Source organism: Bos taurus, chromosome 10 (genome assembly GCF_002263795.3).
Source record: "Bos taurus isolate L1 Dominette 01449 registration number 42190680 breed Hereford chromosome 10, ARS-UCD2.0, whole genome shotgun sequence".
NCBI lineage: Eukaryota > Metazoa > Chordata > Mammalia > Artiodactyla > Bovidae > Bos > Bos taurus.
Genome location: NC_037337.1, coordinates 84,271,467 through 84,292,229, shown reverse-complemented (window position 1 = coordinate 84,292,229; position 20,763 = coordinate 84,271,467). Strand labels below are relative to the sequence as shown.

Below are 20,763 nucleotides of genomic sequence, written 5' to 3'. Positions count from 1 at the left end.
AATACTATGTGATAACTCCCTATATGTGGAATCTAAAAAATACAACAAACTAGTGAGTGGAACAAAAAAAGCAGCAGACTCACACATAAAGGGAACAAGCTAGTGGTTACCAGAGGGAAGAGGGGAGGAGAGAGGGGCAAGACAGGGGTAGGGAATTAAGAGGCATAAACTTTTATATATAAAATAAACTGCAGAGTTATACTGTACAATACAGGCAGTGTAGCCAATATTTTGTAAGTGGAATATAACCTTTAAAAATTGTGAATCACTATATTGCACACCTGTAACATAAAATATTATACATCAACAACACTTCAATATAAAAGAGGACAGAAGAATCCACTTACATTTTTTTTTTTGCTCCTCTAAATATTTTGGTTAAGAAATATTTTAAACTTAGACCTCCCCACCCCCCCCCCCCCCATTTTAATGTCTCTGTGTCTCCAGAGACCAAAACAAAGGGGCATTCATAATGTCCCTTCAAAATGAGCTATCTGATTCTCCCTTTTGGCTCTGCAAGTCCTGTGGCTCTCCTCCTTCTGTCTTTTCCTCCTCCTCTTCTCTAAGAATTTCTCCTTTACCTGGTAGACATTATGTTATTACAGTTGCAATTCCTGGGACCATTTATTCACCTCTGTCATGTGCCTATGGTTTGTTAGGTATTTGATCTTATTGATTGTGTTTTATTACATTTGATCGATTATATCAATGTTATGTTTTTGGTCTTTGAAAAGGACAGTATCTTAAAAATTAGTAGCATCACCCAAGGATACCAAAGATTCAGGAACCTAAAATTCACTGGGCTTAATCAGATCACCACTCCAGTAAACCTGAAAGGTCTTTCTATTTGTGGATTAAACTCTGGGAATCAAATTATTTTGAGTCCCTAAATTCAGCTGTTATTGCTTTAAATGCTTATTTCATTTGTTTTCTATCAGAAAGTTATTCTTCTTCAAGTGTGTGGCTTTAAAAGATCGGTGCGTGTCCTTCTTCATCTCCTCGCCCCTATAATAGCTCTGTGTTTACAGGGTGTTTCCTCTGACCCTCTAGTCTTTTCTATGGGGTGTTTCTCTTCTATTGTAGTGGAAGTCTTTGTATCCATGCTGGTGGTTTCAGTCCAATCTGGAGTGTCTTTGCTGGTTACCACTGAGGAATAAGTGTGGCTAATGGGGCATGTTAAGGGGCAGGGGCCTCTGGAAGCTGAATGTCCTAGCAGACCCCATGCAGAAGGTTGTACCAGAGCTACCTCCTTTCTGGAGGGGGACCTCATGCTCCCTGGGACAGGAACATGTTACTCTTGTGTGTGTGCTCAGTCACTTCAGTTGTGTTCAACTCTTTGCAGCCCCATGGACTGTAGCCCATCAGGCTCCTCTGTCCAGGAGATTCTGCAGGCAAGAGTACTGGAGTGGGTTGCCCTCCTCCGGAGGATCTTCCTGACCCAGGGATCAAGCCTGAGTCTCTTAAGTCTCTTGCACTGGCAGGCAGGTTCTTTACCATTGGCACCACCTGGGAAGCCCCATATTACTTTTACTGGTGGTTTATTCTCGGGGTCCTAATTTCTCCGTTAATGGGGTCTCTAAGTTCCCTGGTGGATTTGGTACAGGAAATAGAACCTGTTGGAGACCTGAAGCTGAGTTGGATTCTGCTGCTTGCCAAAGCTCTTGATCCCCATTGTCTTGGTCTTCATAATAGCAAAATCTTCCTTGGCAGGTGGGTGGGTGACTTCAGTTTCCTTCTGGGTGTGTTCTGGTTTTCCCTGGCCTCATTACCTCCCCTGCACTCTGTCTCCCTGCAGGCTTGGGGACCAGTTCTACAAGGAAGCCATTGAACACTGCCGGAGTTACAACTCCCGCCTGTGCGCAGAGCGCAGCGTGCGCCTCCCATTCCTGGACTCGCAGACCGGGGTGGCCCAGAACAACTGCTACATCTGGATGGAGAAGAGGCATCGAGGCCCAGGTGAGCCATGCCACCCCTGGGGTGTGCTCACGTTCGGGCTCCCAGCCTGGATGCAGGCTGATCTGAGTTTGTCCAGAATCCCTGCAGCCTGGATGGGCGTGGAGGTGGGACAGGCTGTACAGGGAGCCTGGAATACTTTCAAGAAACTCAACTGCTTCTGTAACTCTTGGCACGTGCCCCGAGGATGATGCAGGACATTGAAGCCACACTGGCAGGAAGGGGCAGAGGGAAAGAATTCGGGATGTTTAATCCCTAAAAGGGAAGACTAAGGCCATGACAGCTGCTTCACCTTTCACTCTGTGTGTTGGTATAGCTTAGTGGTTCTGAGCTGGAAATCTGAAGTCAGATTTTGGTTTGAGGCTGAGCTTTGTCATCAAACCTCTTGCCCTCAGGGTCTTCATCTGTAAAATGGGGATACTAATAGTACCTACTTTGGGACCTTGTCAGGATTAAATGAAAACCTTCATAAACAACTCATAACCTGTGTTGGGCACATAGTATTACTAAGGCTTCCCTGGTGGCTCAGTGGTAAGGAATTTGCCTGCTAATGCAGGAGATGCGGGTTTGATCCTTGGGTTGGGAAGATCCCCTGAAGAAGAAAATGGCTATCTACTCCAGTATTCTTGCCTGGGAAATCTCATGGACAGTCTGGTGAGCCACAGTCCAGGGGTCCCAAAAGAGTTGGATACAACTTAGTGATTAAGCGACCAAAACAACGAAGTATGTTTGCCAAAAATGCTGCCTGTTATTGTTGATGTTATTATTATTATTATTGTTATTACCGTGATACTAGTCTTCTAGGCGTCAGAGAACAGAATAAAGACCACTGGCTGGAGATCAGGGAGGTAATTTAACACAGTTTTCTGGCTCTATATTGGCATATTAAAAAAAATTATTATAAAAGGTTTCAAAGCCATGCAAAAGTGGAGAGAAGGGTAAAATGAATTTCTGTGTATTGTTCACCCAGCCCCAACAGTGATCAACTCATAGCCATTCATTTCATTTATACTCACCTTCCACTTTCCTCCTTGAACCCAGGTTATTTGGAAGCAAATCAAGACAGCAATATTATTTCGTCTGTAAATTTTTCAGTCTGTATCTCTAAATGGTAAGAACATAAACATACCGGCCATATCTATCAAAACTCAGAGTTAAAAATGAGACATTAATAGCATCAAATATTTGTTGATACATTTATTTATCATTTATAAATGACAACATTTATTTCTCTGTGTAATTGAAATCAGGATCCAAATAGGACCTCTGCATTAAACTTGGCTGATGTGTCTCTTAAGTCTCTTTAAATCTGTAGGTCTCTCTCTCTCACTTGTTACTTGTGGAAGAAACTGGGTTGTTTGCACTGTAGGGTTTCCCAGCATCTGGATTTTGTGATTGCATCCCCATGGTGTTATTCCTGTGAATTGGTAAAAACAGATTCAGGTTCAATTTTGGGGCAAGAACAGTTCCTAAGTGGAGGTGTGTGCTTTCATCAGGAGCCTCATGGGTTCTGGGTATTTCTCTTTTATTGATGTTAGCAGCCCTTGATGAAAATTGCCTAGATGCTTTACTTTATTAAGGATGACATTCAATTTGAGGCTATCATTATTTCTTCATTTATTGGGTCTACATCATTTATAAAGAGAAGCATCTCCTTATTAAAATTTTGGTTATTGTGGGTTATAGTGCACATACGAAAGTACAGATAAATGATTTCCCCCCTTTAGTTATCAGTTTTCAAAATAATGAGCTGGTTCCCTTGTATTCTCCAAAGATGATCAATAAAGTTACTATGATTATCTTGAGTACCATCATGAATCCACAGACTTAAACATATTGGATAATTTTAATCCATTGCAGCTATTATTCTTATCAATGCTTAAATTGCCCCCATCTTTGGACAGCTCAGTTGGTGAAGAATCTACCTGCAATGCAGGAGACCCCGGTTTGATTCCCGGGTGGGGAAGATCTGCTGGAGAAGGGATAGGCTACCCACTCCGGTATTGTTGGGCTTCCCTTGTGACTCAGCTGGTAAAGAATCTGCCTGCAATGTGGGAGACCTGGGTTCAATCCCTGGATTGGGAAGATCCCCTGAAGAAGGGAAAAGCTACTCACTCCAGGATTCTGGCCTGGAGAATTCCATGGGCCGTGTATAGTCCATGGGGTCACAAACAGTTGGACAGGACTGAGCAACTTTCACTTTCAGTTTGGACAGTAGGGTTTATGTCCAGTGCTAGTGTGCTGAAACAGCCTAGTAGTTTCTGTAGCATTCTTGCTGTCCTAATACTGGGACAGATGTTTCAGGCTCATCTTATGCACATCCTGCCCCAGACCCTGAATCAGCCATTTCTTTAAGAAGCCCCATTTCCTCTTTGAAAGACTATTATTTGGAGACTACAGTCTGGTGGCGCCTGTTGCTCCTGGCCTGGTTGTTGAGTCTAGGACTTTTCAGTGAGCAGAACTAAGAAATATGATTTCTTGTTTCTTTTTTCTTGTTTCTCTTTTTAAGAGAAAACACATTGTTAAATTTACTGATATAGCCCATTCAATTCAGTTTTACCCAGTTTTAACTTAACTATCTTCATTCTCTATCTCCTCTCTCCCACACTGAAAAGAATACTGGCTCTTTATGATGCCAGCATAGTTTTTTTGCTTTATTCTGCAATAGACCCACAACAATATAAGAATAAAATGAGACTACCAGCAATAAGGTGACTGAGATGGTTTAAGTTTTTATTTCTTTCTTTGCAGTTTTTTGTTGTCTTTAGCATATTTCTTTGTAAGGATGTAGAGTCAAATTACTGTGTTTTAAGGTCGCTTGAAATAGCTCCTCAGTGTGTTTGTAGTACTAACTCAATACACAGTTGGATTTATTTGTTTCATTTTTTGCTTTCACTTATTAGGTTTTACTTTTTTTTATTTTATGTAATCGCCTTGTCTTTTTTAAATTAACTTTTTATCTTGAAATAACTGTAGATAGACAGAAGTTGTAAATGTAGTACAGAGAGAGCCCCTTGTGCCCTTCACCCAGTGTCCCCTAAGGGATATATCTTGTGAATTATAGCAGAATATCAAACCCAGAAAAGTGACACTGGTGGCATGTATGTGTGTAGTTCGATGCCATTTTATCACATGTATAGATTTATGGAACCACCACCACAGTTGAGATACAAAACTATTCCATCACCACAAAGGTCTTCCTCGCCCTGCCCTTTATGGTCACACCCACCTCTTCTCTCTTCATTTAAGTCCCTTCACCCTCTTGCATTTGTAGTATAGTATCTTAAACATTTCCTCTACATACACTCAAAACCACGTCAGACAGACGTCTAATTTTTGCTTCAACTGTCAATCATAATTTAGAAAACTTAAGACAAGTGTCTATTGTATTTCCTCTATCTTTGCTTTTTTGTTGTCGCGTCTTCCTTTCTGATGTCCCAAGACACCTGCTTTTATAATTCCTTTCTGATTAAGTGTTTTCTTTAACCATTCTTTTAAAGTAGGTCTGATAGTAACAACTCTTAGTTTTCCTTATTCTGACAGTGTCCTGATTTTCCTGTTTTTCCTTTTTTTTTTTTGTCTTTTTTTTTGGCCATGCCCACACAACATAAGAGATCTTAGTTCCCTGACCCAGGATCAAACCTGTGCCCCCTGCAGTGACGCACAGAGTCCTAACCACTGGGCCACCAGGGAGCTTCACCCTTCATTCCTTGAAGCATATTTATTTTGTTGTTGGATATAAAATTCTGGGATGAGAGTCCTTTTATTTTAACACTTAAAAAATGTCTTGCTTCTTCCTTTCAGCCTCAGTAGTTTGTGATGAGAAATCTGCTGTCATTCAAATTATTTTCTCTTGAAAGTAAGGTGTCATTTTTCTCTCATTGATTTTGAAAGTTTTTGTTTTTAGTTTTCAGAAATTTGATTTTGATATGTCTTGGTGTAGATTTCTTTGAGTTTATCCTTTTCAGACTTTGCTCAGCTTCTTGAATCTGTAGGTATATATATATATATATATATATTTTTTTTTTTTTTGGCCAAATTTGGAAAAATTTCAACCATTATGTCTTTGATTATAAGTTTTAGCCTCACTCTTTTCCCCTTCTTCTTCTGGGATTCCACTGGGAAAGAAAATTCTGGGATTTCAAAATGTTAAATCTTTTGTTATAGACGCAGAAGTCCCCCAGGCTCCCTTCTTCTCTCTTCATCCTCCTTCTCCCTCTCCTCTTTCCTTCCTTTTTTCTGAGTCTATTGGGTCACCTCTATTTATTCTCTTCTGGTTCATTATGTCTTTTATCTATTCTCTTCATTCTGCTCTTAAGCCCTTTCACTGAGGTTTTGTTTTGTTTTCGTTATCGTGTTTTTCAGTTCTAAAATTTCCATTTGGTTCTTCTTTGTATCTTGTATTTCTTTGTGGGACTTTGTAGTTTTTCATTTGTCTCAGTCATTAACAATTATTTGTTTGAAACATTCTTATGATGGTGACTTTAAAAATCTTGTCAGACGATTCTAACACGTGGTGGTGTTTCCGTGTTGAAGTCTGTCGTCTTTTCTCACGCGAGTTGAGATTTTCTTGGTTCTTCATAGGAGTGATTTTGATTGAATCCTGGACATTTTGGCTGTAATGTTGTGAGACTCCAGATGTTATTTAAATCTATTTTCACACATCTCCTCTGACACTGTGCCGACAGGGGAAGAGAGGTGCCCCTTGTCGGATGGATGTGGAAGTCCATGTTCCCCATTCAGTCTCTGTTGACACCCCAGAGCGGGAGGAGTACCTCATTATTGCTGGGTGGAGGTGAGAGTTCAGACTCCCCACTAAGCCTTCACCAGTGCCTCCCTAGTTGGGAGGAGGAAGCATGCCTTATTACTGGTCCCTACACAGCCTCCACTGACGCCATGGGGTGTCACTTGCCCTCCTCTGACACTAAACCAGCAAGGATATTAGGATGCCCTGCTGGACTGGCTCTTCCCTGGTCCTTCAGCTAGAGAGAGCAGGATTTTCTTGGGGCTTTTTTGGGTCTACATTTGTTGGTGTTTCTGGATAATCAGCTTTTCTACAACTCAGTCTGGTGTGTATAAAACAAAACAAACAAATACCCAAAACTTGCCGCCCTGTCGTTTCTTGGGTCTGAAAGTCCCTAGCTGATCATTCTCTTTACCTTTCAGTATCTTACTTTTGTTGTATAAACAATGTCTAGGAGTTTTAGTTGGGCTTAGTGGGAGGAATATGGGAGAGTATATCTACTCTGTCTTTCCAGAAGCAGAAGTCCCTGGGTTGCTTTTTATATATATAAAAAAAAAAGTTAACAGCTTTATTGAATTATAACTGACATACAGCAATCTGCACATATTTAACATGTGCCATTTGACAAGTTTTGACATGTATATACCTGTGAAACCCTCACCACAATCAATATAATGCACATATCTCTGACTCCCCAAAGCTTCCCTGTGTCACTTGTAATCCCCCCTTTTCTTCCTCCTCCCTCTACCTGTCACCTCTCCCAAACCCTAGTCACGCTTTCTATACTGGAATCATACAGTATGTACTTCTTTTTTTGGTGACTGGTGGATAAGGTCCTGACTTCTTTCACTCAGCGTAATTATTTTGAAATCACCCATGCTCTAGCATGTATCAATGATTTATTTGTTGTTTATGCTGAGTAATATTCTATTATATGGCTACATCACAGTTTATTCATCTGTTGGTGGACATTTTGATTTGTTTTTAGTTTTTGGCTGTTATAAATAGAGCTGCTGTGAACATTTGTGTGTAGGTCTTCACATGGACATATATTTTCATTTCTCCTTGGTAAAGTACCTAGGAGTGTACTGGCTATAAGGAAGATCTGTATTTTACATTTTAAGAAACTGTCAGGCTGTTTTTCAAAGTGGTTGTATCATTTTATATCCACCCCAACAATGTACAAGAGTTCCAGTTCCTTCATATTCTTGCTAACACTTGGTATGGTCAACTTTTTAAAGTTTTAGCTATTCTTATTTTTATACAGTGGTATCTCATTGTGGTTTTACTTTGTATTTCCCTAATTAATGATGTTGAAGATCTTTGTATGTGCTTATTTTACCATCCTTTGGTAAAATGTTCAAACCCTTGGACCATTTTAAAATTGAGTTGTTTGTTGGTTTTCTTATTAATGAAAATAGATAGTTCTTTATATATATTAGATTCAAGACCTCTCCAAATTTGTCCTTCTTTTTTGAAGTTGTTTTGGCTACTCTAGGTTCTTTGTGCTTCCATATGAATTTTATAATCAATTTGTCAATTTCTACAAAAAACATGGTGGAATTTTGATTGAGATTGTGTGGAGTCTATAGATCAACTTGGGGGAAACTGACATTTCTTAATGTTGAATCTTCCAACCCATGGATATAATGTATCTCCCCATTTATTATTATTCTTTTTCATTTTTCTGATCAATCACTTTTAGTTTTCAGTGTACAGGTCTTTCACATTTTTGTCAGCTTTATCTCTATATACTTAATATTTTTGATGATATTATAAATAGATTTTTTTAAATTTAAATTTTCTGATTTTTCTTTGCTAGTGTACAGAAATGCAACTATTTTTGTGTATTCACTTGTGTCCTACAATTTTGCTATACTCATTTATTAGTTCTAGTAGCTTTCTATAGATTGCATAGCATTTTCTCTATAGTTGATTATGCTAGTGAATGAACAAAGCTTTTCAATATAGATGTGTTTTATTTATTTTACTTGTCTATGTAAAGTGACATATTGTCTATGTAAAATGACAAGTACTATCTATGTAAAATAACAAGTATTGTACTGGAATGTCCAGGACAATATTAAGTAAACGTGTTAAGAGTGAACATCCTTTTGTTGTTCCTGATCCTAAGGTGAGAGTATTCATTCTTTCATTTTTAAGTATGATGCTAGCTGTAGTTTTGTTTGTTTTTGCTGCACCACACGGCATGCAGGATCTTAGTTCCCCAACCATGGATCTAACCCTGGCCCCTTGCACTGAAAGCATGGAGTCTTAACCACTGGACTGCCAGGAAAGTCCCAGCTGTAGGTTCTTTATAGCTGCTCTTTATCAAATTGAGGATGCTCCTATCTCTAGTTTGACAGTTATTTAAATCAGTATTTGGTATTGGTTTGGTCAATTGTTTTTGCTGAGTCTATTGAGATGATCATGTGATTTTGCTTTTGTTAATTGTTAATATGATGAGTTATACGGATTGGTTTTTGAATGTTAAACTAACATTGCATTCCTAGGATAAACCCTACTTTGTCATGACATGTTATCCATTTTATATATTGTCAGATTCACTTTGCTAAAGTTTAATTAGAACTTTTGCATCTATCTTTATGACAGATATTGGTCTATAGTTTGTTTTTTTTTTTTTCTTCTCCTTGTTGTGTCTCTGTCTGGTTTAGGTATTTGGATGGTGTTGGCTTCGTTTAATGAGTTGGGAAATATTCTCTCCTTTTCATTCTTCTGGAAGAGTTTATATGTAGAATTGATATTAGTAGCTGTAGCATGCAGGCTCTGTAGTTGTGGCTTGCAGGCCCCAGAGCGCATGGCCCTTGGCGTTGCGGCACTTGGGCTGAGTATTTGTAGCACATGGGCTTAGTTGCTTGGCAGCATGTGGAATTTTCCCAGACCAGGGATAGAACCTGTCTCCCCTGCACTGGCAGGTGGATTCTTACCCACTGTGCCACTAGAGAAGTGCTAAATTTAATTTCTTTAATAGATATATAGGGCTATTCAGGCTATTTTATCTTCAGTGAGCCTTGGTAGTTTGTGACTTAAAGGGACATGTCCACGTCATCTAAGTTATGCAAAATGAGTTGCATAAGATTGTTCATACTGTTGTTGTATTATCTTTTTATTATGTGTAGAATCTGTTGTGGTGTATCTTCTGTTATTGCTTATATTGGTAAATTTGAATTTTTTCTTTCACCTGATCAGTCTGATTAGAAGTTTATCGATTTTATTGATGTTTTTGAAAGAAATAGCTTTTGGTGTGAGTGATTTTCTCAAATTTTTCTGTTTTATATTTTATAGTTTCTGTTCTGATCTTTAGTTTTCCTTTCTTCTATTTTACTTTGGATTTAATTTGCTCTTCTGCTTATTTCTCAAAGTAGAAACTGAAGTCAATGATTTGCAGTCTTTCTTCTTTTGTGATATAATTTCTCCCTAAGAATGAGGGTTTAGCTCATTCTTTAGCCTTGTTTCATAAATTTTGGTATTGTTTTCATTTTATTTAATTGAAATGTTTTCTAATTTCCCATTTTATTTCTCCTTTTGTCCATAAATTATTTAGAAGCACGTTATTTAGTTTCCAAACAGTTGGGAGATTTTCCAGAGATATACCTTTTATTTATTTCTACTTTAATACCATATGGTCAGAGAATGCTCTGTATGACTTGGATCCTTTTAAATTTACAGAGACTTGTTTTATGGCCCAGAATATGGCCTGTCTTGGATAAATGTTCTCTTTAATCTGGAAAATAATGTGTATTTTCCTGTTGTTAGTTGGAATGTCCTATAAATATCAATTAAATCAAGTTATTGATAGTACTGTTCAAATTTTCTACATTCTTACCAATTTTTTATATTTGTTCTGTAAATTATCAAGAGAGTAAATTGAAATTTCTGACTGTAATTGTGAGTTTTACTATTTCGTCTGGTGATTCTTTTAGTTTTTGCTCTGTATATTTTGAAGCTCTATTATTAGATACATAAACATTTAGGATTATTATGTTCTCTTGATAAATTGATTGCTTTGTCATTTTGTAATGACTCTTGAAATATGTTAATATTCTTTATTCTGAAATTTGCTTTCTCTAATATTAATATAGCCATTCCAGGTCTACTTTGATTAGCATTAATATGGTATTTTTTTTCATCTTTTACTTTTAACTTATTTGAGACTTTATGTTAAAAGTAGATTTTTTAATAGGTATATTTGGCTATGTCTTGCTTTTTAAATGTAATTTGACGGTCTTTGTTTTGTTAATTTAGGTATTTAGACCATTTAAATTTAATGTGATTATTTTTATAGTTAGGTTTAAATCCTAACTATAAAAATATCATTTTGCTATTTGTTTCCTATTTATCCATCTGTTTGTTCTTTTTTCTCATTTTCTTTCAGGGATTAATTAAATTTTTTGACTCCATTTTCTCTCATTTTTTGGCTTATTAACTGAAACTCTTTCTTTTGTTATTTTATTGTTTGCTTGGTGTTTATAGTATGTGTGTTTAACTAATTATAGTTTACCTTTAAGTGATATTACACTGCTTGGTGAATAATGTAAGGACTCTACAATAGTATGGTGGTAAACAGAATAATACTATCCTACCCTGAAGATGCACATAGCTTAATCCCTGGAACCTGTGAACATGTTATTTTACATGGCAAAAAGGACTTTGTTAATGTGATTAAGTTAATGAACTTGATATAGAGAGCTTATCCTAGATTATTCAAATGGGCCCAATGTAATCATAAGGGTCTTTAAAAGAGGGGGCAGGATGGTCAGAATCAGAGTAGGAGATGTGACAGCAGAAGCAGAAGTTGAAGCGATGAAACAGAGGAAGGGGCTACCATCCAAAGAGTGTGGCATCTAGAAGTCCGAAAAGGCAAGGAAGTAGGTTCTCCCTCAGAGTCTCCAGGAGGGATGCAGTTCTGCTCACACCATGATGTTAGCTCATTCAGTAAGACTAATTTTGGAATTCTGACCTCTGGAATTATAAAATAATAAATTCATATTGTTTTAAGACTCTCTGTGGTGATTCTTTACAGCAGCAGCATTTGGAAACTAATACAAGTGTACTTTAACATAAAAGTATTGACTATTGACCTTTGTGCAATTGCTGTCATACCTTTTATTTTTATATATGGTGTAAACCTCATATTACATTGTCATTATTTTGTTTAGTCCACATCTTTTAAAGAATTTTGAATAATAAGAAAAACTTCTTATATGATTCAGTTCAGTTCAGTTCAGTCACTCAGTCGTGTCCGATTCTTTGCTACCCCATGAATCACAGCACGCCAGGCCTCCCTGTCTATCACCAACTCACGGAGTTCACTCAAACTCATGTCCATCGAGTCGGTGATGACATCCAGCCATCTCATCCTCTATTGTCCCCTTCTCCTCCTGCCCCCAATCCCTCCCAGCATCAGAGACTTTTCCAATGAGTCAACTCTTCGCATGAGGTGGCCAAAGTACTGGAGTTTCAGCTTTAGCATCATTCCTTCCAAACAAATCCCAGGGTTGATCTCCTTCAGAATGGACTGGTTGGATCTGCTTGCAGTCCAAGGGACTCTCAAGAGTCTTCTCCAACACCACAGTTCAAAAGCATCAATTCTTCGGCACTCAGCTTTCTTCACAGTCCAACTCTCACATCCATACATGACCACAGGAAAAACCATAGCCTTGACTAGACGGACCTTTGTTGGCAAAGTAATGTCTCTGCTTTTGAATATGCTATCTAGGTTGGTCATAACTTTCCTTCCAAGGACTAAGCGTCTTTTAATTTCATGGCTGCAATCATCATCTGCAGTGATTTTGGAGTCCCCCAAAATAAAGTCTGACACTGTTTCCACTGTTTCCCCATCTATTTCCCATGAAGTGATGGGACCAGATGCCATGATCTTCATTTTTTGAATGTTGAGCTTTAAGCCAACTTTTTCACTCTCCTCTTTCACTTTCATCAAGAGGCTTTTTAGTTCCTCTTATATGATTACTGATATACGAAAAGCCATTTCTAATGTTCTTTATTTCTTTGTGTAGATCCTTAATTAGATCTAGTATCAATTTTCTTCTGCCTAAAGTTTTCTTTTAACATTTCTTGTAGCCTAGGCCTGTTGATGATTAATTCTTTCAACTTTTGTGTATCTGAAAATATCTTTAGCTTGCTTTAGTTTTTTAGAAGTTATTTTTGCTGGGTATAGTCTCTAAATTGACACTTTTCTTTTTTCCCTTTCAGTATTACAATGATTGAACTACTACTTCCTTGCTTGCAGAGTTTCTGATGAGAAACCATCCTTCTCTTTGTTCCTTTAATTGTAATATAGCTCTTTTCTCTGGCTACTTTTCATATTTTCTCTTTATCACTGTTTTTGAGCAATTTTGACTGTGATGTACATTGCTACAGTTTTTTTCATGCTTCTTATACTTAGTTCTGTTGGAGCAGCAGGTTTATAGTTTTCATCAGACTGAAAATATCCAGCCCTGTTTCTACAAATATTTTTTCTTCCCTCTCTTCTCTTTAGGGATGCTAATTAGACACATAGTAGGTTGTTTGAACTTGTCTCACTATGCTGTTCTGCTTTTTTTTTAAAAAATTCTCATTTTCTCATGGATTTTTATTTTAGATAGTTTTTAATTGCCATGTTTTTAGGTGTTCTAATCTTTTCTTCTCTAATGTCTAATCTGACCTTAATTCCATCCGGTATGTTTTTAATCTCACACATTGTAGTTTTCATTTTTATAAGTTAAATTTGAGTCTTTTAAAACAGACTGTTTAAGCTTTTAAACATGTGGAATATAAATAATAACTGTTTTAGTGTCTTTCTGCTAATTCTAACATCAGTGTCAATTCTGGGTTGGTTTTAATTGTTTTTTTTCCCCCTCTCATCGTAGGCCATTTTGTAGCTTCTTTACATGTCTTGTAATTTTGAATTGGATGCCCAACATTGTGAATTTTACCTTGCTGGGTACTGTATATATTTTTTATTCCTATAGATATTCTGGAACTTTGTTTTGAGTCACTGTCAAGTTACTTGGAAACAGTTTGATCTTTTCTTGTCTTACTTTTAACTTGAACAGTGCTTAATCTAGGGCTAATTCCCCATTAGCAAGGCAAGACCATTCTCTGTACCCTACCCAGTGCTCCATGAATCATGAGGCGTTTCCAGTGTGCTGGTGGGAACAGACTGTTCCCAGCCCCTAGTGCACACCAGGCACACCTATGTTCTTTCAGGTGGTTCTTCTCTTGGCATTTAGTAGGTTCCTCACAAGCATGCTGTGATCAATACTGAGCTGAATACTTGAAGGAGACCCTTTGTGTATCTCCACAGTTCTTTCTCTGAGCAGCTTTCTTGTGTTTGCTGTTCTTTTTTTTTAAATTATTTTTAACGTGTTAATTTATTTATTTAAATTTTGGCCGCACGAGGTCTTTGTTGCAGCGCATGGACTCTGCATTGTGGCAGCACATGGACTCTGCATTGTGGCACGTGGGCTTTCTTTTGCTGTGGCACATGGACTTAGTTGCTCTTTGGCATGTGGAATCTTAGTTCCCCAACCAGGGATTGAATTCACATGCTCTGCATTGGAAGGCAAGTTCTTAACCACTGGACCACCAGGGAAATCCCTGTTTACTATTCTTTTCCTTGAATTCTAGTCACCTTGGTCTTCCCAGACTCTCAGCTCTTTCTCTTCAACTCAAGAAGTCAGCTGAGTTCTACCCATGTTCCTCCTCAATGTGCTGCACTCTGGAAACTCTCAAGCAAGTAAGCTAGGGCGATCACAGGGCTCACCTTGCTCATTTTCAGTATCTAAAGGATCACTGTCCTTCATCGCCTGATGTCCAGTGTCTTGAAAAATCTTGTTTCATTTTTTTTCTATCTTGGCTTCAGGTGGGAAGGTAAACCTGGCCCTTGATATGCATCTTAACCAGAGGCAGATGTTTGCTTTTCTTGTTCAATCACTAAGGTGTGTCCTGCTCTTTGTGACCCCATGGACTGCAGCACACCAGGCTTCCCTCCCTGTCCTTCACTATCTCCCAGAGTTTGCTCAGATTCATGTACATTGATGCCATCCAACCATTTCATCCTCTGTCACCCACTTCTCCTCCTGCCCTCAATCTTTCCCAGCATCAGGGTCTTTTCCAGTGAGGAGGCACTTCCCATCAGATGGCCAAAGGATTGGAGCTTCAGCTTCAGCATCAGTCCTTCTAATGAATATTCAGGGTTGATTTGCTTTAGGATTGACTGGTTTGATCTCCTTGCAGTCCAAGGAACTCTCAAGAGTCTTCTCCAACACCATAGTAAGAAGCATCAATTCTTTGGTGCTCAGCCCTTTTATGATCCAATTCTTACATCCATATGTGACTACTGGAAAAATCATAGCTTTGACTATATGAACCTTTGTCAGCCAAATGATGTCTCTGCTTTTTAATATACTGTCTAGGTTTGTCATAGTTTTCTTCCAGGAAGCAAGAGTCTTTTAATTTCATCACTGTAGTCACTGTCTTCAGTGATTTTGGAGCCCAAGAAAATAAAATCTTCCACTGTTTCCATATTTCCCCTATTTGCCATGAAGTGATGTGACTAGATCCCATGATCTTAGTTTGCTTTTATATTTTAATTTTCCTTTGTAATAATATCAAATATTTACTGGTTTTAAAGTCAAATCTACAAAGCATGGTATATTCAGAGAGAGAGTTTAGCCCTCTTCTATCTCTGTTCTTTTATCCTGTTCCTTTCCTCTTTCTATTTTCTTTTCCTTTTCTAAGAAAAGACAACTTTCTTTTCTTCTTGTTACTATTATTATTATTATTTTTGTTCTATCTGTAAGGAACTTTAAAAAATAGTTTTTGGTTTATCTTTCCATTAAAAAAAAAAGCCATGTAAAAACACAGTATGTATGCATCTGTGTGTGTATATCCCCATTTGTTAAAGAAATGATAATATAATATGCACACTATTCTCTACCTTACATTTTTCACTTAATGATATATTCCATTGCAGTGTATACTCCCCCGCCCCCACTATCTCCTCCCCCCACTTCTTTCCATAACTTCATTATAGTCCATTATGAGGCTGTACCATTATTTATTCAACCAGGTCCCTATAATGGACATTGGATTGCTTTCACCTTTTTTCTAGTATTGAATATACCATGATGAATGCATGTTTTTGTATTTTTGTGTGTGAATCTGTGATAGAGATTCCTGGAAGTGGAATTGCTGGGTCAAAGGGCAACATGTATGCAGTTTTGTTAGATATGCCAAATTCTCTTTCATAGTGTTAGTTGCTCAGTCATGTCCTATTGTTTGTGACTCCATGGGCTGTAGCCTTCCAGGATATTCTATCCATGGAAGTCTCCAGGCAAGAATACTGGAGTGGGTAACTATTTCTTTCTCCAGGGGATCTTCCCCACTCAGGGAGTAAATGTGGGTCTCCTGCGTTGCAGGTGGATTGTTTACTGTCTGAGACACCAGAAACTCAGACAGAGGGTTGAGCCCTTTTGCATTCTCACCAGTGGTGGATGAGATTGGTAGACATATTTCTAACAATAAAATATTTCAGCAGCATAGGAGACTGCTTCGTGGAAGGGTAAGGACTAGAATTATTGAAACAGAGGCCAGAGTGGAGACTCAAGTCAGGGATAGTGTAGAGGCAATTCTTGTGTCTGGTAAGAATCAGATTCAATAACTTCTAAGCTCCCATTCCATGTTATAATGTTGATACTGTAAAAATTTCTGACAAATTTAGAAAGAATGTCCTAGTCAGTATCTGATTCTCCACACATTTTATATACTCTACTATAATGTTTTTGTATTACCAAGATGCATTTCCCCATGAGCAATTTTAGTTGGTGATGTGATAGGAAAGAAGAAATAAATTCCACAAGAAGTGGCTTGATGAGGGTGGGTAGGAGGGCCAGAGTTCCTTTCCTGAGCGTTTTGGCAAGGGGAGCTCTGTGTTTCAAGCCTGCTGCGTATGGACCGGCGATGGAATGGCTGTTGTCACAGTGAGATAGCAGTGACCGTGAGGTGCTAGCCTGGAACAGATGAAGAGCTCAGTAAATGTTAGCTACTGTCCTGTGGCAGGTTTTTTTTTTTTTGACCTGGACCATTTTTAAAGACTTTTTTGATTTTGTTACAATTTTGCTTCTGTTTTATGTTTTGGCTTTTTGGCCACAGGCATGGGTGTGGGATTTTGCTCCCCAGCCAGGGAGTGAGCCTGCGCCCCTGCACTGGAAGGCAAAGCTGTAAGCACGGGAGCACAAGGCAAGTTCCGCTGTGTCAGGTTTTGAGTGTGATGGGACCAGTGAGGGACTTCGGGGAGATCTCTGGGCCAGAAGAAGCAGGCAGCATTCTGGATTTGAGGTCTACCTTGCCTGCGCAGTCCTGTCACATGGGACACTGCACTTGAATGTTAGAGAGGAGCTCCCAAGAATAGGAGGGGAGGCTGGGAGGGGATGTTTGGCGAGCCAGATGGAGAGCCATGCTGGCTGCTGGCTGAGCTGCCAGGTACCCAGGACTCCAGACTTTCAGGGAAGAGAAAAGGCACTGTGGCCTGGGATGGCTCAGGAATGCTTTACTGAAGAGACAGTCCATGCGATCCGGGCAGCTCTTAAATAAGCCAAGAGGAGAGAGGAGGACAGAGCACCAAGAAGTGACGCAGCTGTAAGTGCTTGGGAAATACATCTTCCCTGCCCCTCAAGCCCTACCGGGGCTTATTACTCATCCTTCCAGCTCTGCAGACTTGGTCCAAATTGTCATCTTCAGCCACAAACAGTGCACCTATCATCTGTGGGCCCTGGGGAAATAAACATGAGTAAGATCTGATCTAGTGCCAAGTTCCTTATGTGGGAGGTTTTCAAACTACAGCTGCCTTGGTGAATCTCTCCTATTCTGGCTTGGAAGGATTGGGCTGGACCCCTTTTCAATACCGACTTCTGCAGTTCTGACGCCCTGTCTTGGTGGAGAGTCCCAGGCTCTCGGGCAGGTGCAGTCACCGCCTCTTTCCTCTACTCTTATTGACCTCTGGTTCTTCGTTTTCTCAGCTGGCTCTCCTCCGAACCCAAGCAGCTGGGTGGGATGGGCGTTCAGGATGCACATGACACCTGTCCACTCTTGGGATCAAGGGTCGACAAACTGGCATAGGTAAACAACAGGAAGGTAGATTTTGATTTCAAATAAGGACGAGGTGAAACTGTCACATCGACAGTGACCGACAGTGGGGCAGTGTGTCCTGTGAAGCAATGAGTAGGGAACCTCGGGCCACTCTCTGAGCTGCTGTGGGCAGAGCCCTTCTCTGGGTGGGCTTGAACTGCCACAGCTCAGCTCTGTTCTGGGGAAGAGGAAGATATTCTGATTCTTCTTTTCAAATCTGTTCCCATCCCATTTCATCTTCTGAATTCTTAATGGCTCATGCTGTGTCTGTCAGAGAGGCTCATAACACTCAGGATCCACCTGCTGAACGTGGGCCATGCATGTGACAAGCAATTTACATGTGCAGGCACCCAGCTCATCCTGCTGAATCTTCCTATGGAGCCAGTTCTTCCCGCAGCCAGTGGGTGAGTTCCTGAGTGGCTGTGTGTGTATGTGTGTGTGTGTGTCTGCCATGCTCACACTTGTATATAAGTGTACCTGGAGTTGCAGCTCAAAGTAATAGCAAAACAGTTTGCTCAGTGGGGTGTGTGAGTGGAGGGATTGCTGGGGTCTTGGTTACTGGGAAGGCTGGTCACCTCCTCTTGTCTCCTGCCTTCCTCTCCTCTATATCCATCTCATTTCCCTCATCCCCAGACTTCCTCCTTCAGGTTAATTTCCCCAGCTGCAGCTGTGCTTCCCTTTTCCCCACCCCCTCCTCCATCCTACCACACAGACACATGGGCTTTGAGTTATGTGCCTCCTGTTCTAATGAGATAAACAACATAATTCTCATGGGGCTCTGCTCATCCCTGTGTAAGTGGAACTCCAGGGCTGAATGTGTTGCCCTATAAAGGCACCCTGGTACTTGTCAGCCCAGGGAGGAGGGCAAGGAAGGGTGCAGGAGCCCTGAGAGAGCTCTTGGGGGCATTTGCTTGTTGATAGGAGTTGAAGCAGGCATCAGAGGGGAGCCCGTTGCCCCCCTTGTGGCTAGAGGAGCAAAGAGCAGTCATGTCATGCCAGATGGGGGCCACATGGGCAGAGTCCAGGCTTGTTTAAGTTAGCTAACTCCTGATAATTAAGAACTGATGTCTGTATGAGACTTCATGGCTATAAAGAGCTTCTTCTTGAATATAAGCTAATCCCCCAACAGTCCTTGTAAGGTAGGTATTATCACCTTTATCCTAAAGCAAGGAGACAGGCTCAGAGAGGTATGGTGAAATTCCCAAGGCGACTCGAATGGGGGTATGAGGACTCCTGCTTATCCTCTGCACCGTGGGGCTCCTCCATCCACCAGAGAAAGTTACAGAAGGAAATAAAGACAGCCCCTTCTTCTGGGCATTCAAAGTACTTCCTAAAATGGACTCCCTCGGGAGAATGGACCTGTAGCTGAGTGGCCCGAGGCAGCTGACCAGGCAGTGTGGTGATGGCAGCCTCAAGGAGGGTGGATGACTTGGACAAGGGCTAATGATTTCAACCTCCGGTCACTTAGACCTTTGTGAGAGTGCTGGTCAGGACCAGTTCCTTTTCATGGACCTGTTTTTGGTCAGAGTGGAAATACCACGAAAGCAGCCTGTGGGGCAAGAAGGAGCCTACAGCACAGAGACTCCCTTCTTGGGGTGGGTGGGGTGGGTTTTGTGTTCAGTGCAACAGGTCCCTCTTGGATGGTTTGGAGGCGGGTGGAGGAGTCTCCTGGAGTCAGAAACAGCAGGAGCCAAGGGTCATCCACTTCCTGTGTTTCTGAAACTCAACCATTCTGGTTGAGAATGCCAGGCACTGTGCTAAGCTTTGGGGATACTTGAGATGGACATGACTCCTGCCACCTTGCATCTTATTAAACCAGTGGGGATGACAGTCTAGTAAGCAAGCAATTAATGACAATGGCTTGGGAAAACTACAGGAAACCTTGGGAACCTACTGGAAAAATGATTAGACTGGTCTTGGTACATCAGAGGGAATATCCAAGTAGTAACTCTTTGGTGCTTAGACATCCAGAGTTTCTTTGTCAGATAGTATGACAGTCTGTAAAGTGTGTTAAAACAAAGAGGTGTTCAGTTCCCCCCAAACCTCCATGTGGACGGGGTAGCTCTGGCATGGTTTGGGTCATTGGTGTTAGTAAGTTCTCCAGGTGATTTTTGGCTTCAGCCTGGATTAAGAATTGCTCATCCAAGATGAGGGGGCATTTTAAGGACAAGTTCTGGGATATGGAGCAGCAGGCCAGCCCTTATACTTGGCCTTCTCTGGGATCCTGGGGAACACCGGCCCCAGCAGTGGCCAAAACATCTGGAAGGGACTCCAACTCAATGTACCCATTTATAGGAATCATAAATTCATTCACTTTTCAAACAAAACAAAATTTTGTCTCCTTTAATGCTGGAGTAGTCACCTCAGCTCTGGACCCAAACCAGTGTATGGGTAGAGATGACAACACAAATGAAAAATGAATGAATGGAGGTATAACAGTGAAACTTTTGTAGGTTTTTCTCTAAAAAATGCAAAAATGAAGACATTTTTTCTCTCAGCTTTTATTATTTTTAATTTTTAAAAGACTTTTTGATGTGGACCATTTTAAAAATCTTCATTGACTTTGTTACCATATTATTTTTGTTTCATGTTTTGGTTTTTTGACTTTGAGGCATGTGAAACCTTAGCTCCCTGACCAGGGATTGAACCTGCAAGCCCTGCCATTGGAAAGTGAAATCTAACCACTGGACTTCCAGGGAAGGCCCTCTCTTAACTTTAAAAGCCCCAAAATGTAAGACAGAAGACGGGAAAAGGGTCCTGATGTTTTGCACCCATGGTCTGAGGTCTAGGAAGGGCCCCTTTTGTTGGGGAGGGGGGCTGCCTGTCTCTAACAGTTGTCACGTGCCATGTTCATCTACAGAAGACAGAGTTGTGACTTCCGTGAACTGGAACATATTCTTTCTCTCACTCACTCG

General features: G+C 40.2%; 1 protein-coding gene across 5 annotated transcripts in view; it reads left to right on the top strand.

Annotated features, from left to right (window-relative positions):
* DPF3 (double PHD fingers 3) overlaps positions 1 to 20,763 on the top strand; it is a 293,574-nt gene that overhangs the window by 113,355 nt on the left and 159,456 nt on the right. For all 5 annotated transcript variants that reach the window (XR_003036901.2, XM_002691052.6, XM_059890931.1 and 2 more), the window contains exon 2: positions 1,796 to 1,956. Coding sequence is in view for 4 of the 5 variants with exons in the window: in XM_002691052.6 (XP_002691098.2) it covers positions 1,796 to 1,956 (161 nt within the window). In the remaining variant the exon portion in view is untranslated. The remainder of the gene's footprint in view (positions 1 to 1,795; positions 1,957 to 20,763) is intronic.